Genomic DNA, 16593 nt, shown 5'->3' on the forward strand with positions numbered 1-16593 from the left:
GGGTGGGAGGAAGATGAGGGCAATGTTCATCATTTCAACCTTGAATGTGGAGCCTGTGTGCTGCCCTGCCCCGCGATTGTTGCTGGGCTACAACTCCCGACATCTCTCACTACTGGCCATGCTGCCTCAGAGCGACTGGAAATGGCACCTTAGAAAATCTGGAGGGCGGCAAGGTCTCCATCCCTGACTTAGGCCATCATTTTCCTATGCAGTGAATTCCTACAAGACCGAGCCTCTCCTGAGATGACAAACCCCTTTGTTTTGAGCTCCCCTTGTACAAAATCAGAGGCTGGAGGGCTTTGAAGGTGGAAATGTCGAGGTAAGTTAGGATTGGAACCACAGAAATATGAGAACATGAAGTCACCCTCCTCCACCACCCACACCAGTAAGTCATACCTAGACAGCAGAACAGTGACTTCCGACAATAACTCTTAGGACTGGCTAAGATGGGGGTAACAAATGTGGGGCTCCCCAGGTGTCGGAGATCTGAGTGGGCAAGCTCCTTCAAGACTCCAACCCCACTCTACCCACACACACACCCCGGAAAAATCTGATTTAATTTTGTCCAGTGTGCATTGGAAGTGTATACAGACAAAAGACTTGAGATTGGATGTGCTTGCTCGCAGACTTACAAGGGTTTGCTATTTCCTCCCAGTATTTCTTGGGACCTTGAGAGGGTGCTTTGGGTTCAAATAGCACTGGTTGTTGTAGGCAAAATGGGCCATTGGATTGCTCCGTGAGTGATTTATGGCCCTGTCTGTGCTGCAGGCTGGTTCTGTTAGCAGATCAGGTTCCTCTGCATATGCTAAGGCGCAAGGTGGGCTTGGGGGCTGAATGATTATGCACCCTGTGATGTGGGAGCAATTCATATTGGCACCTTAAAGGGGCAATGGCTTGAAATAACCTGCAAGCATGTCTTACGCAACCATTCAGGGAAGGGATGATGCCTTGGGTGTGGGCAGCAAGTCCCTTTGGACCCAACTAGAGGAAAGGCTATTCCCTTTCCACACCTTTTCCCCTCACCACAATTGGCAGCCTGGCTAGGATTCTCAACCCGGGAGTGATGCAGGATGCCTTCCTCGGCTGCCATATAGATGTTTCAGCCGTGCTCATTTGCTGTCTGTTAGGAGAAGGGCCTTGGCCTACCTATGAAACCAAACTGAAGTGGTAGCCTGGGCTTAACCAACTCATACTCTATGTCAGGTGGGTGGTATTTTTATATCTCCCCCCTTGTTTAAAATCCATGAAGGTCCCTGCAAATCAAGCTAGCTGGAGAGCGTCTAGCCATTCCTACTTGCTAGTGTTGTATTCTGTTTACATGTGGGAATATATATTTTTTTCTAACAACCTCCGTCCCGCATACCTGTAATTCGAAGTGGTACAACCCATTCCGCTACCTCATTCTGTCCTCTATGTAAATAAGGCCTCAAGATCAAGGGCGCCAAGCTGCTGGTTCCTCTCTCAAGTTTGTTCTTTCTCATAGCCTGGATTTGCCCCTTAGCCACTCCTTTGCAATACAAAGAGGATACAATACAGTGACACTTGCCCCAAACTCATGCCTTCCAGATATTGTTGGACTACAGCTCTCATCATCCCTGAAACGTGGCCTTGCTAGTTGGGGCTCATGGGAACGAGTCTGGTAACACCTTGAAGGGCCCCAGGTTACCCACTCCTACCCTAAGTATTTGCAGCAACCTAATAAGGTCAGGTTACAAGGGATGCAGGTGGCGCTGTGGGTTAAACCACAGAGCCCAGGGTTTGTCGATCAGAAGGTCGGCAGTTCGAATCCCCGCGACGGGGTGAGCTCCTGTTGCTCGGTCCCTGCTCCTGCCAACCTAGCAGTTCAAAGGCACAAAGTGCAAGTAGATAAAGAGGTACCGCTCCTGCGGGAAGGCAAACAGCGTTTCCATGTGCTGCTGTGGTTCGCCAGAAGCGGCTTAGTCATGCTGGCCACATGACTCAGAAGCTGTATGCAGGCTCCCTCAGCCAGTAAAGCAAGATGAGCGCCGCAACCCCAGAGTCATCCGCGACTGGACCAAACGTTCAGGGGTCCCTTTACCTTTAATAAGGTCGGACCGCATATTATTAGCCCATCTGAGTCGCAGAGGGGCTGGTGGATTTTGAGGTATGAACTTGCAACCTTATGGCTCACAAATCCTAAACAGCTACTTTACAACAGTTCTCTGATATAAACTTGCTGGCTGCAGGAAGAGGAAGTCCACATCACTCAAGCTACACCCAGTGCTTGGAACCCTGAATCATTCACAGGTCATTGTGTATCTTGTATCTATAACCATGGCTTCCACCCACCAGAGAGCAACTCTGCACACTCCTCCATCCACTCATTGTGCCATAACTTGCCTGTTTCCACTTCTGCCTTTTGACTTAACCCAATGAATGTATAAGCAAGCTAAGTTTGCGATCAGTTTGGGTTGGGTTGGTTTAGGAAAAAACGGGCTATATCAGTACTGCCCCAAAGATGGTTGATAGCCTTGAATAATCAACCTTAGGTATCCAACCAGCCCCCACTTCTTGATGGAAAGACCTTGGAGGTGGGGCCTCAAGACTAGACAGGATATGTGGGGTTTGCTTTGGGCCAAGTGAACACATGCGATTTAAGGTTTGGTTCACGGTTCACACATTCGTGTACCTTGCTGGATTGCTCCTCGGTAGCTGGATGACTGTGTGAGCTGTCCCCATTGAAATCTGGGGTGGACATTGGAAGATATGTCTTGACTGGTGGTTCTGTTTATCCCTCATTTGCACATGCATGGCTGTCTTTGGTGCTGCAGTCGTCGCTTCATGCCCTAAGAGGAAGTGATGTTGCAAGCACAGACCTGATGGAAAATCACCATTGGAAACTATTTAATCAAAGGGTGGAGGGCTTGGGATGGTGAATTCTGGAGGGTTTGGAACGTTAGCATATGCTGGGACATCAGCATGTGCTGGGACATTAGCATATATGGGGGTGCTTGGAACTTCTGCATATATTGGATTGGCATCCGCCTTCTCTGAACTATCAGAGCTCCACTCAGAACTCTCTGAGCTGTCCTCATCTCCTGAAGACTTATCTTTTCCTTGCTCCTCCTGTTTGCGACGGCGATACCTGCGGTTAAAGAGAGGAACTCCCTTAAGAGCATAGCAAGACATCTGTTTTAATTTTGCTGCTCATTCCCAGGCAGCCAGTGAAAGCTGATGGAATAATAATAATATTAATTTTAATTGATAAGTGCTTTCAACGTTCAAAGGGTTTTGCATACATTATCCCCTGCAGAAAGAGGACTGAGGCTCAAGCTGTCTTGCCAGGTGACTTCAGCTTGATCCATCCCACACATTTCAAGCACATGGCTTCCCCCAGAGAATCCTGGCAACGAGCTGTGTGAGGGGTAAACCAAAGTTCCCAGAACCCTTTGGGGGAAGCCATGTGCTTGAAAGGAACGGCATGGATGTGACCTTCATGGTATGGAATAGGTTTGAACGAGGGCTATTTTGAGTCCTTGGCTCATTCCCCCTAAGCCAGGGGTGGAGAACCCATGGACAACAATTCCCAACATTCCTCTGGGCTCTCAGTGATGCTGGATGCAGCTGATGGGAGTAACCAAGATCCAAAATATTTGGAGGACCACATTTACCCATCCATACTTTTGATGCTATGCTAAGACTCTGCAGTGTAGCCCAGTTCTCCCTGCCCTGGAGTTGAGCTACGGTTTTGCAAAAATAAAAATAAAAAAATGAATAAATTATACGTATCCACAAAGACTAAATATTCATGGACTTACCACCATGCTGCTCCTATACCAAGCAAGAGCAGAAGTGGCACCAGCACTGCTGCAATAACATTGGGCCCTGTACAAAAGGAACAGGATAACATTTTTGAGAAGGCAGAAGTCTTGAGAGACCATGGTGGGACCATGGTGAAGCTCTGCATCAACAGCATCCTAAGGGCATTTGTAGCCAAAAGCAGGTTCACTGACTGCGCTTGGACAAAGAAAACCACCAGAAAACCGGCAAGTACCGTTTTTGCATGAAGGTAAGGATTATTGCATGAAGGGACGCGGGTGGCACTGTGGGTTAAACCACAGAGCCTAGGACTTGCTGATCAGAAGGTTGGCGGTTTGAATCCCCGTGACGGGGTGAGCTCCCGTTGCTCGGTCCCTGCTCCTGCTAACCTAGCAGTTCGAAAGCATGTCAAAGTGCAAGTAGATAAATAGGTACCGCTCCGGCAAGAAGGTAAACGGCGTTTCTGTGCGCTGCTCTGGTTCACCAGAAGCGGCTTAGTCATGCTGGCCACATGATCCGGAAGCTGTACGCCGGCTCCCTCGGCCAATAAAGCAAGATGAGCGCCGCAACCCCAGAGTCGGCCACGACTGGACCTAATGGTCAGGGGTCCCTCTACCCTTTAAGGATTATTAATATTGATACATACCCCGATGTCTACATGATAGCTACAGAGCAAATTAGGCAAAAGAGTAAAGGAGATGGGCCCCAATTAGGGTGTTCAAGGCTCCAGCTGAAGCGCCCCAGGCCCCGTTGGCTCTCCTTTTGTACTGACATGTACAGAGAGTAGTGAGAGATACTGTGACTGGAGGGAGACGTTAAGGGATAGAGGTATAGAAAGACAAGTTACCTGCACATACAAAGGGGTCAAGGCAGGAAACTTTGATAAGCTGGCAGTTTGAACACTGTGCCACTTCGTAGGGTCGGAACCGGGACTTAGCTGTGGAAATATCAGGGAAAAGGGGATTCCATTGGACAATAACATTTTCTGAACATTGTGCCAATCTCTTGTTGATTCAGATGTCATGCCAAGCTATGGTTTGTTGTGATGTCTGGACCAAATCAAGTCAGCAGATTATGATTTGAGAATGACCATCAAACCAGGAGCTGAAACGTATGAAACCTAAGGTTTGGTGTCACATATGAACCAACAAACCATGGTTTGGAATGTTGATCCAGTCCTGGAAGCTGCTACCTCAGATAGCGCCTAGGTGTTCTTCAGGGGACAGCAAGAAACTACCCAAATAATGGTTTCCATTATTTGGAATTATTCCAGGCAGAGGGCCTTCTCGGTAGTGGCACCCACCCTGTGGAACACCCTCCCAAAGGAGGTCAAAGAGAACAACTACTACCAGACTTTTAGACGACATCTGAAGGCAGCCCTGTTTAGGGAAGCTTTTCATGTTTGAGGCATTACTGTGTTTTAATATTGTGTTGGAAGCTGCCCAGAGTGGCTGGGGAAACCCAACCAGATGGGCGGGGTATAAAATAATTATTTTCTTTCTTTCTTTCTTTCTTTCTTTCTTTCTTTCTTTCTTTCTTTCTTTCTTTCCCTGCACGTGTGGACATGGTAGTTTCAAATCTAAGTGTGTGGTTAGTGAAAATCATGGTTTGGTGATATGCCTGAACCAACTCAAGGGCACAAAACTGGCAATGAATTTAAATAACCAGTAAAGTCTCCTCTTTGACTTCACAAGCACTAACGCAGGTAAGAGTGCCAACCTGCATTTACACACACAATCCTTGGATGAGATTTTCATTTATTCCTGATCTGGTTACTGCCTTCTTTTTCCTGGGGCTGCGAGGAATGGATATCCACCATTTATAACTGGCATCACACACAAACACACACACACAGACAGATATAATGGACACTTAAAAAAAAAAGCAGCAGACACCATATGGCCAGACAGATGCCCCTCTAGTTTGGACAGACGGACTCACCACAGGAAAGGCTGCAGACTGTGGATATAAAAGAGAAAAACAAAGGCATGAGCACTAGAGAAAGGCGATCCCTCCCCACTCACAGGACTCCATGGCCCTATATTGCCCTACCCAACAGGTCACCCCAAAACCCTGTCACCTCCATGATGTGTGGGCCACGTTCTCCCTCAGCTGTATGCCTCCGACCAGAGGTTCTGCCCTCAAGCACTTACCTTCCTTCACAAAGGCCTTAGATGCCTCTTCCAATCGCTTGACAAAATTCTTCTTTTCCTCCTCTGCCTCCCTCATAAGGCTGCCATGATCTGTAGGGAAAGAGAAATGGGTCGATCGAAGCCAAGGCTTTTGAGTGCAGCAGAAGGGATAGTGCCTGATCAATTGCCTGGTTAATTGGGGCCACCAAGGGGTGGAATGAGAGAAGGAGGGTTTGGGGGTATTTTTTGTGTGTGCACGTGTGTGGAGCTACTGCAATGGCAATCAATGGCTCCCTGACATAGTCGTGCTGCAGGCAAGTCTGGAAGGAAGAGGAGGACAAGCTAACAACAACTACCTTTCCCACTCCTCTTGATAATCTGCTCAAGGTGGAGAAAGAGAGTCCCAGCCTCACGCTCCATATGTTCCCGTTCTGCAGAGGAAACAAACCAAAACAACGATGCCTGAATCTTTCCTAATTCTCCATTTTGAACACACCCTCCCACACGGTGGAACCTAAGTTGGTGTGCTTTGAAGGCTTCAGCCATCCTGGCCTTTAGGACTGAGAAAGGGTGAGGGCAACCGGGTGTGCAGGTGAGGCAGTTGAGGAAGAAACACACCCCTAACTGCAAGAACCCTTTCCACATGCCTGCTGTCTGCTAAGGACCTGTGTGTGCGCCTGGGATCCCTGAGCATCCCTGAATATTTTGGGGCTACTTCTGTGGCACTCCCAGTCTAATCAGGGAAGCCACCAGGCCAGGCAGATGTTGGCTTTGCCTCCTGCTGAGACGGCACCCTGGAATATGTTAAAATATTTCCCCAAGGGTGCAGGTTCCAATGGGAAAGCGGCAATGGTAGCTCATCTGCCGTTCCCAATCTTGTTGAGGAGCCCTGGGGAAGCCCCTGAGCAACCCCGACAGTTCTTAAGGACACTGTTTTCATGTGCTGTAAATGACACCACGTGGAGTTGCTGCACGCAGGAGGCCCATGCGCATTCTCACAGCTTGTGGGAGGGAAAGTGGGTGCCAAGTCTGCTATGATGTATGGGTTCCATATGGAAGTTTGCATCCCTGAAACTCCAACCACAAAAGTGCTTCCAATAAGAAAATCCTGTTGGACTGTGCTGTTTTAAAGGATGGGCTTTAATAATGGCTCTTACTGTATTTTGATTTGTAGCATCTGATGGCATTTCGTAAGCCACTTCTAGGTACTGTCAAAAATGTTAAGCCGTGTATAAATTACCCAAATGAAAATAATGAAATAGATTGCTGCACACAGGGTGTTGTGTAGGGACGCTTTACAAAATGGAGCAGATGGCTTCAACTTGTCTTCATAATCCATTCCGCCCACTGCTATAACTTCAGCCTCCTCTCCCCTCGCCAGATGATATTCTGCTGCCCAACTCCTCCTGCTCACTGCAGCCAGTGACAACCGAGAAATCTATGTGGGTGAATTTAATCAGAGCAGAGTTGCATATTATCATTGTGCTCAACAAGACCATGGGCTCTTTGGTTCCTTGGACCAGGGAGGGGGAGACCTGTGGCCCCTCCCCCACAACACTGATGGGCTACAACTCCCAGCAATCATAACCATTGGCAACACAGGCTGGGGATGATGATGCGAGTTGGTTGGAGCCCAATAACATCTAGAGGGCCATAGATTCCCCATGGCAAGCAGGGGTGACACCTGTTCTCTTCAGCCATTTGAGTCATTAGCAAAATCAGCAACAGCTTTGTACTTTTCCCGGTATTATCCTATCGCAGCTGTGCTTCTTCAGACCCAGAATGGCCTTTGTCTTGGATTTCTGACTGGTCAGAAGCCTAGCCTACTTCGCCGGGGGAGTTGTAGGGGGTTAAACACGGAGCGAGAGAACCATGTACTCCACCTTGAGTTCCTTGGAGAAAATAAATGCAATACAGTGGTACCTCTGGTTACGTACTTAATTCGTTCCGGAGGTCCGTTCTTAACCTGAAACTGTTCTTAACCTGAAGCACCACTTTAGCTAATGGGGCCTGCTGCTGCTGCCACGCTGCCACCGCACGATTTCTGTTCTCATCCTGAAGCAAAGTTCTTAACCTGAGGTACTATTTCTGGGTTAGCGGAGTCTGTAACCTGAAGCGTATGTAACCTGAAGCATATGTAACCCGAGGTACCACTGTACTGTAATTAAATAAGTAAGTTCCAGGCTTTCCACCCACTCAGACTGTAAAATAAAATAAAATGGGGAGCTGGATAATGTGCCGTTTGGAGGTTCAGAAATGGGGACCTTTTGCATCCCCGTGGAGAAGCTCCTCCCTAGTATCCAATGGACATTGCTTGCGCCTTCTCTTAATTCTGTACCCAAATAGTGTCTGCCATAGGCGGCGAGGTCTTCAGCGCTGCCTATGAAAAGCTTCCCCAAGTTTTTGGTGGCCTCTGAGTCCTGCCCAAGCAGCAAATAGGAGTCGTAGCCAAAGTAGACGATGGCATCTGGCCAGCAACGGAGGCATGTGGCTGCCAGCTGCACAGGCAGGGACCAGGCCAGCCAGCCGAGCAGAGATATCCTGGCCATAGGAACCAGGACAAAGGAGCCGCTTCCTGCTCAGGGTAGTGCTTGTTCTGAGCCAAGCTCCTCACCTGCTTCTTACATCACTTCCTGTTGTAGCATCACAGAGACTAGCGCCAAACACACCATCTATTTACTCTCTCTCTCCTTGGCAACGTTTCCGTGTGTCATGGAGGTGGTTGCCTTTCCAGTGGTTCCTGACTTCATGGAAGAGTTTTCACCAGCTGCAATAAGGGGAAGAGGCAATGGCACCCCAGTTCCTGCTGGTGTTCCCCCTTTGGCTCTTCTCCCTCCAGGCGGTGGCTGGTTGCCTTCAGTGTGACCGCCGCTTCTTGGATTCTGTGGCAACCTTGCTGCTGGAAATGCTCCCAGCAGACCTTCCTGACCGAGACGCCCTCGTACAACGGCACATCCAGGCCTTTGCTGACCTGCACGGCACCTTCCTCCGAAAGATGCACGAGCGAGTGCTGGGTGCGAACTGAGCAGAGAAGCGTTGGCAGGGCTGTAACATCTGGGGCGGGGTGGAGAAGGGTTGAGGTTACAGCCACAAATGTCTCTTTTGCAGATGTCCGAGGAGTGATGTCTATCAAATCAGATGTTATTAGTCAGTTGAGGGACATCAAGAGCAGCAAAACCTGGAAAGGTGAGCTGGGGGGAAGGAGAGAAGGAGCTGGGGGGATGGGATTGCATTTGGGAGAAATTTGATGCAGTTTGTGCTGAAATGTGTACTTAACCTATTTTACACCTACGAAAACATCCGTCTCCCGAAATTCGCACTCACTTCTCCAAATCTTGAAATGCAGCTCGCCAGCCAAATCATCTGTGGGAAGACACATAGGCTAGGGTTAATTTTGCCTAATAATAGTAATAATAATAATAATAATAATAATAATAATAATAATAATAAAATTTATACCCCCCCCCATCTGGCTGGGTTCCCCAGCCACTCTGGGCGGCTCCCAACAGAAAATTAAAAGCACAATAAAACATCAAACATTAAAAACTTTCCTAAACAGAGCTGCCTTCAAATGTCTTCTAAAAGTCAGATAGTTGTTTATTTCCTTGACATCTGATGGGAGGGCGTTCCGCGTGAATGCATATATTAGTGAAAATAGCATACCGAAATGCATTCTATATGGGGAAATTGCTTTGCCAAAATGTTTATGTGAGGCAAAATAGCACACAAAAATGGGTGTATGCTGGGGGATGGGGGTGGGAATCACACTAAAATGCTGAGAAATTTTCTGGAGGACTTAAAAAAAAAAGCAAACTGATATGGAAATGTGGAAAAATGAGAAACTGAGAGAAACTAAAATGGACAAATTTCCCCAGTCCTACTTAAACGCTGAATCTCATAAAGCTATTCAATCAGCATAGGGAGTGGGGTGGGTGTTGTGTATTGAGTCAAAGGATTTTATATCTGTATGATTATTGTCTGTATTTGCATTAGGGTAAAGTAACTGCCTTTTGGTTCCAGAGGGTACAGCTACTATTGGTTCATTTAAGCTGCTGTATTTGGATCCTCTGTCTTATTGGTTTCCTCCAAAAGGCAGGATTGTGATTGCCTGAGATTGTTCCCTCCAAAATGTATCCTTTCTAGCTAGTTCCCTGTCCCTATAAATGTAGCTCTCCCCTCCTCAGTTCTCAGTCTAGTTTGCTTTAATAAAGAAGTGTGACTACAGAACTGTCTCCAGCATATTATGTCAAGAGAGCTGAAACCACAAAACCCACGTCACAACAGTGGGGAGATCACCCAAATATTTAGGTGGTTCTCCTAAGATTTGAAGTTCTGATCTCCTGTGCTCACGACCTAACCCAACTCCCCAGCCTGGCACTATGGGTCCTCATAAGGCTCTTCTTTGTGTTTGCTAAGGCCCCTGCCCCCCTAATTTTATTTATTTATTGCTGTTTAGGGCGTACATGTTTTGTGGGCGAGGGGATTCTGAGCATTGCGAGTTTTTGTGTGTGAAATGGGTATTTTTGGTGCCCCAACTGTTTCTTCCATTTCCAAAGGAAATGGGTCCAAAAAGGTTGGGGACCCCTGATTTGATCCCAGACCTAAAGCAGGTCTGCAGCTCAATGGCAGAGATCCATTTTTGCAGGTGAAAGATCCCGGGCTCAGTCCCCCGCTTCTCCAGGAAGGGCTTGGGGGGGGGAGAGACTCTTGCCTGAAACCCAGATAAGCCACTGATGGAAGTCTACAAAGCCAGGATTGATATTTTAGTGACAGAATTAATTCCAAGTATATTCCTAACTGAAACATACTCATGCTCTTTATTCAGCTCATAGTGGTGAGGAGGGAATGAAAGTCCCCTCAAAGTATCTGCTTTATATACATTATTTACACAATGGGCTGCACGTGATTGGCTAATTCCGGAATTCTCCTGTAGGCCAATCAGGTTGTGGATTCACTTCTATCTGGAGCTGGATTGGGTGGCTCCTGCCGACCAATCATACTGCTGCATTGTTCTAGGACCAATCAGACCGCTGCATTCTGAATCCTATTGTTCTAGGACCAATCAGACTGCTACAGTTTGGATCCTATTCAACTCAGTACATAACACTAACCCTAATCCTAAATATAACTTGAGAGGTCAGGTTTTTTATGTGCTGCGCAGCTTTGCCAAGCTAAAATTCTAACCCAGCATCTTAGGAATTATCTCCCTTTAACAAACCTTAAGCTCTGTTTCCTTCCTCAGGCGTCTTCCTGTGGCAACTCTCCCTGTATCAGCTCCGGGTATCTCTGCGAAGGCGCCTGCAGCAGTCGCTGGAGAAATTCGCCGACCTCGGTACCAGTCGGGAAGGGAAAGCAGGGCACTTAAAGGCACCAGCACCTCTTATTCTAACCCACTGCCCTGACCTTCACTTCCCCCTTTATCCGGGAATCCTGGGGTCAGGGTTGGGGCTCAGGGTGGGCCAGGGGTGCCCTCTCCCTATGTATAAAATACCGCTACTGGCAGTCTTGTAGCCAGCATTGCTCAGGAACAATGAGAAACAGAATCAGTGTGCTTTCAAAATCAGCGGTCAAAATCGGTGCACTTTTGAAATCAGTGGTTAAATTTGATGCAGTTTTCAAAGATTCAGTCCGCAATCCTGATTAAGGATGACATGCAATTACAGTGGTACCTCAGGTTAAGTACTTAATTCGTTCCGGAGGTCCGTTCTTAACCTGAAACTGTTCTTAACCTGAAGCACCACTTTAGCTAATGGGGCCTCCTGCTGCCACCGCGCCGCCGGAGCACGATTTCTGTTCTTATCCTGAAGCAAAGTTCTTAACCTGAAGCACTATTTCTGGGTTAGTGGAGTCTGTAACCTGAAGCGTATGTAACCCGAGGTACCACTGTATATCCAAACTTAGACAAAAAACCTGCTCCTTGATCTCAGGAGCCATCATGCAAAATTTAGTTATACATTATCTTGAGAGGTGCCCAAATGGATATAGCAAACAGAAAAACAACTTTCCAAAATAGGTAGAGGATAGGGACTGTCAATCCTTTCAGGACCACGGGCACATTTGCAGAATAATAATAATAATAATAATAATAATAATAATAATAATAATAAATTTTATTTATATCCCGCCCTCCCCAGCCGAAGCCGGGCTCAGGGCGGCTAACAACAATCAAATAATCAAACAATCAAATAATCCAACGTTCCAAAAATATTTCATTATAAAAATTAATTAAAATCAAGTTGATGGCAACCATTAAGCAAAATTCTGTGCAGGTTGCCAGAGGAGGGAGTCAGGCTGCGCCCTGACCAAAGGCCTGGTGGAACAACTCTGTCTTGCAGGCCCTGCGGAAAGATGTCAGGTCCCGCAGGGCCCTAGTCTCTTGTGACAGAGCGTTCCACCAGATTGGAGCCGCAGCTGAGAAGGCCCTGGCTCTAGTTGAGGCCAGCCTAACCTCTCTGAGGCCTGGGACCTTCAGGATGTTTTTATTTGCAGACCGTAGGTTTCTCTGTGGGGCATACCAGGAGAGACGGTCCCGTAGGTACGAGGGTCCTAGGCCGTATAGGGCTTTAAAGGTTAAAACCAGCACCTTAAACCTGATCCTGTACTCCACCGGGAGCCAGTGCAGCTGGTATAGTACCGGATGAATGTGGTCTCGCAGCGAAGACCCCATAAGGAGTCTCGCCGTGGCATTCTGCACCTGCTGGAGTTTCTGGGTCAGTCTCAAGGGCAGCCCCACATAGAGCGAGTTACAATAATCCAGTCTGGAGGTGACCGTCGCATGGATCACAGTGGCTAGGTCAGGGTGAGAGAGATAAGTGTAACATTTGTTGGCACCACACACACACACACACACACACACACACACACAATCACTACCATAAAGCCCACACTGCAGCCTGTTCTGTTGACTACAACAGAAAACTTCTTTCAAGGCCAAATTCATTTGAAGGAATTCAGCTGAGAGATGGGGCCCTTCAGGCACCATGCAAAGTGCCTGGGAGAGGGTGGGCACACACCGATGACCCTGGAGATATGGCCAGGAATAAAACCTACGAATAAAAATATACGGCTAAATACAGAACAATAACAAACACAAGAATAATGACCATGTAACAACTTCCTGTATTAAACATCATCAGTTCAGTGAGGGGGAGCAAGAAAAGAGCAGGTGACTTGCTGCGCCAGACGTAGATTTAAAATATACATATTTGTATTTTGGGCAGAACGTGCTCACTTGGAGGAAGAACTTCGTTATAAAAGGGGGAACTGAATTGCTGTAGGCAGAGGTGGGTTATGATGTGCCAAACTTTGAGTTGATTCCTTGCACATTGAAATAAAAAAATTAAGGTCTTATATATACAATAAATGTTCATAAATGTACCAAGCAAACATGTACATAAATATTTAAACCACATGTCTGAAGCAGCACAAGAAAACAGCCCTGAAACCATTTTGACTCCCAAACTGACCAAATGATTTCTCTGCAAGGTCAAGGAAAATGGAAAAGCCTCCCCATTGTCTTTTCATTCACAAATCCTGTCTTAAGGGTATGTCTGTGTATGAATAGGGTGATCCTGTGACCTGGCTCAGGAACTAAGTATTTATCATTACAAAAGACTGGCCAGGCTCCCCATGGTATCCAATCAAGTAAGCATTAACAGGTAACCTGCCAGACAGGAGGTAAACAACGCATTCAGATTTCTGTTGTAGACCGCCCTTTCTGTGATGTAGGTATGATGTGTCTGGGGCATGGTCTTGAGCTACACCCCTTTCTGTGATGTAGGTATGATGTATCTGGGGGTGGTCTGGGACTCCAGGGCTCGCAATTAAAAATGTCTATATAAGGGAGGGCACACCTTTGTTCAGGGTCCTCCTTCTCCTGCGTGTGAAGGGGGGGCACCCTGTTGCAACAGTTCAGTAAAGATCAGGCTTACTAACTGCTTTGCTTCTCAATATTCTCTGGTTGGCCTCTGTTATTTTCTACAACGGAGAACCGGCAGAGAACTCTATAAGGGCTCTTGTGTCCCCCATAAGGGAACAACGGCAGATTTCTGTTTATTACAACATAATTGTAAATTGCGTACCAGCTAAGTGAGACTCCCTCTGTCTGGGTTTTAGGTCTCTAAACCAGGCCTCTCTCTTTTCTTCCACCCTCACCCTTCAGCTTGTTCTGAGGATTGCAGTAAGTATCAGACTCCCTCCCCCATCAGAGCCCTTCCTCCGCCCCCCAAGTTGCCCACACAGCCTCCTGGACTGGAACCGGATGCACCAGCGAGGCCCCCCAGATCCCTGCCTTGTTCCTCCCTCTGCAGCAGTGACTGAGGGCCCTGTCCTGGACTGCTGGACTTGCCTACGTATTGCCACCCAATGCTTTGATGGAGAGCTCTGTGGAGGTAAGACCGAGGTGGGTAGGGGGCTTCCAGCTTCTGCCTTCTGTTCCCAAACTTGTGCACAAAGTGGCCATTGGTACCTCCACTCTTGGCTGTTAAGAATTGGCTCCCAACACGTGTTGTAACTCTCGCTTCCTGTTCCCATTTGAAAGCCACCATTTGGGTGGCTGGACCAGGGAGCAAGGTAAGAGAGGGTTGCTCATCCCGGCCAAACGCAAGAGGCTAAAAGGATGTTTCTGTTGCCCCCTAGTGGAAGACAGACGCCTTGCAGAATATAATGAAGTTGTTCTTTACCTCTTCTTTGTTTGCGAGTCTGTGTTGGTGACCTCAGTTGTTCTTGTGTGAGTAAATGGCTCTGCAGAGTTCGCTCCCTTTCCCATAGAATCCGAGAGCCCAAACTTTCAGGTTTCCTGACCGGCATTTGCCTTCCTTCCCAAAGAAGCCACTGGGCACCAACCCTATTGTGGTACACAAGACCATCATTCTCCCATCCTAAGGAACCCAGGAGTTCTTGCTGCCAGCTGCTCCCATTCACTTGACCCACCTCTGTCGACTCTGTCGATTGAAGCTGGGACTGCCTGCAACCCATAGAGCTTCTCTACTACTGAACTGTGGCCCTTCAAAGGAGTGCAAGCATAGAATGTGGTGTGGAATTTAGATTTCTGAGAACATTGGCTGCCTTTTTTTCAGAAATCTCGTTTCTGGACCTCAAGGTTCCAGAGTAAATCTCCTACCTATTTCTATTACAGTCATACCTCGGGTTAAATACGCTTCGAGTTGAGCGCGTTCGAGTTGCGCTCCGCGGACACCTGGAAGTAACGGAGTGTGTTACTTCTGGGTTTCGCCACTTGCGCACACGCAGACGCTCAAAATGACGTCATGAGCATGTGCAGAAGCGACGAAAAGCGACGTACATGTGCGCAGACGTGCCGTCGCTAGATACATTTACCTCTAGATGCGAACAGGGCTCCGGAACAGATCCCGTTCGTATCTAGAAGTACCACTGTACTTCTCCTTTCTTGCCACCAGAATTCCAAAAGATTTTGAAAACTTGATTGATGGACACAGGATATTCAAATCCAAGCAGAGTTAATACATGCTTAATTTCTGCTTTCTGTTTATTACGGAAAGTTAGTTGACTGGGGTCCCCCCCCCATGTGTGCAGGGATTTGCATATACAGAGGATTCCAGAAGGTAGACCTGGGTTTAAATTCAAGTCCGGAGATGGAGGAGGGGGCAGTTCTCAAAATGTTTGAGAAATGCTGACCAGTCGCTCCATATGCAGCCGTGTGAGATTGGAGAATGTTGAGATTGTAGCAAGAAGCAGCAAAAAAAGGGGGGGGCAAGTCTTGAGCCTTTCTCTCTGATTTGTGTTGCAGGGAGTTCAAATGCAGAGGAGCATTTAAGGCTGTGAACACACCATGCATTTAAAGCACTTGACTCCCCCCCCCAAAAAAAATATATTGAGAAGTGTAGCTTACCCTGCGCAGAACTACAATTCCCAGCATCCTGAACCTACACTTTGTTGGATATTTTGGGGGGGGGGCGGTGGGAAGAAGTCACGAGCTTTAAATGTGCACAGCCTCAAAAAGAAAAATGGCATCTCCCACCTGCAGCCTGAAGTGATATAGTTTGCTCCACCATCTCAGCATTCTGCCTCCATGTGTAGACCAGGCCCCATTCTGGACCCAGAAGACCCAGGAGTTTCTCCGCCTTCACTAACCACACTTCCCACACTTCCAGGTACTGGGTGTGCGTCAAGCACAAGAAGCAGATGCTGCGAAAAGCACTGCGCCTTTAGGGCGTTAGAGGCCGCTGGACCCTTCCAGGACCCCCTCATCTGTGAGCTTCTGCTGGTTAGACCAAATACAAATATTTACACTTGGAATAAAAGAACATCTTTGCTTCTTATTTCATAGAGTTGGAAGGGACCCCGAGGGTCATCTAGTCAAACCCCCTGCAATGCAGGATTTTCTCAGCTAAAGCATCCATGACAGATGGCCGTCCAACCTCTGCTTAAAAACCTCCAAGGAAGAAGAGTCCGCCACCTTTCGTGAGAGTCTGTTCCAGCTCTTACTGTCAGAAAATTCTTCCTGATGTTTAGTTGAAATTTCCTTTCTTGTAACTTGAATCCACTGGTTTGGGCCCTAGCCCCCAGTGCAGGAAGAAACAAGTTTGCTCCATCTTCCATGTGAGTGACAGCTCTTTAGATATTTGAAGATGGCTACAATATCTCCTCTCAGTCTCCTCTTTTCCAGGCTAAAGATACCCAGCTCCCTCAACTGTTTCTCATA

General features: G+C 47.6%; 2 protein-coding genes and 1 long non-coding RNA gene across 7 annotated transcripts; 1 reads left to right on the forward strand and 2 right to left on the reverse strand.

The window, feature by feature from the left end:
- Positions 1-2841: 2841 nt before the first annotated feature.
- TEX51 (testis expressed 51) lies at positions 2842-8543 on the reverse strand. Of its 2 annotated transcripts, XM_083584063.1 has the most exons (7): positions 8251-8541; positions 6269-6343; positions 5934-6023; positions 5722-5739; positions 4628-4717; positions 3780-3846; positions 2842-3106 (listed from the first exon to the last, which is right to left on the reverse strand). In XM_083584063.1, the coding sequence occupies exons 1-7, from the start codon at positions 8459-8461 to the stop codon at positions 2866-2868; spliced, it is 792 nt and encodes a 263-aa protein (XP_083440189.1). In that variant the 5' UTR covers positions 8462-8541; the 3' UTR covers positions 2842-2865. The 2 variants fall into 2 exon arrangements, with proteins under 2 accessions (XP_083440189.1, XP_083440190.1); XM_083584064.1 differs by lacking the exon at positions 6269-6343 and having other exon boundaries at positions 8251-8543.
- A 16-nt stretch (positions 8544-8559) lies between these two features.
- Positions 8560-16319, forward strand: IZUMO3 (IZUMO family member 3). Of its 4 annotated transcripts, XM_083584067.1 has the most exons (7): positions 8560-8926; positions 9021-9098; positions 11155-11244; positions 14074-14091; positions 14222-14302; positions 14550-14640; positions 16043-16210. In XM_083584067.1, exons 1-7 carry the CDS (start codon positions 8701-8703, stop codon positions 16098-16100), a joined length of 642 nt encoding a protein of 213 aa, XP_083440193.1. In that variant the 5' UTR covers positions 8560-8700; the 3' UTR covers positions 16101-16210. The 4 variants fall into 4 exon arrangements, with proteins under 4 accessions (XP_083440193.1, XP_083440191.1, XP_083440194.1 ...); XM_083584065.1 differs by lacking the exon at positions 14550-14640 and having other exon boundaries at positions 16043-16317; XM_083584068.1 differs by lacking the exon at positions 14074-14091.
- On the reverse strand, positions 9234-15173 carry LOC310748342. The gene is made up of 3 exons (XR_014541300.1): positions 14594-15173; positions 11131-11240; positions 9234-9275 (listed from the first exon to the last, which is right to left on the reverse strand). It is a non-coding gene; the product is annotated as an uncharacterized lncRNA (long non-coding RNA).
- Positions 16320-16593: the final 274 nt, after the last annotated feature.

The sequence above is a fragment of the Podarcis filfolensis genome, assembly GCF_964270895.1.
Source record: "Podarcis filfolensis genome assembly, chromosome: 13".
Taxonomy (NCBI): Eukaryota; Metazoa; Chordata; class Lepidosauria; order Squamata; family Lacertidae; genus Podarcis; species Podarcis filfolensis.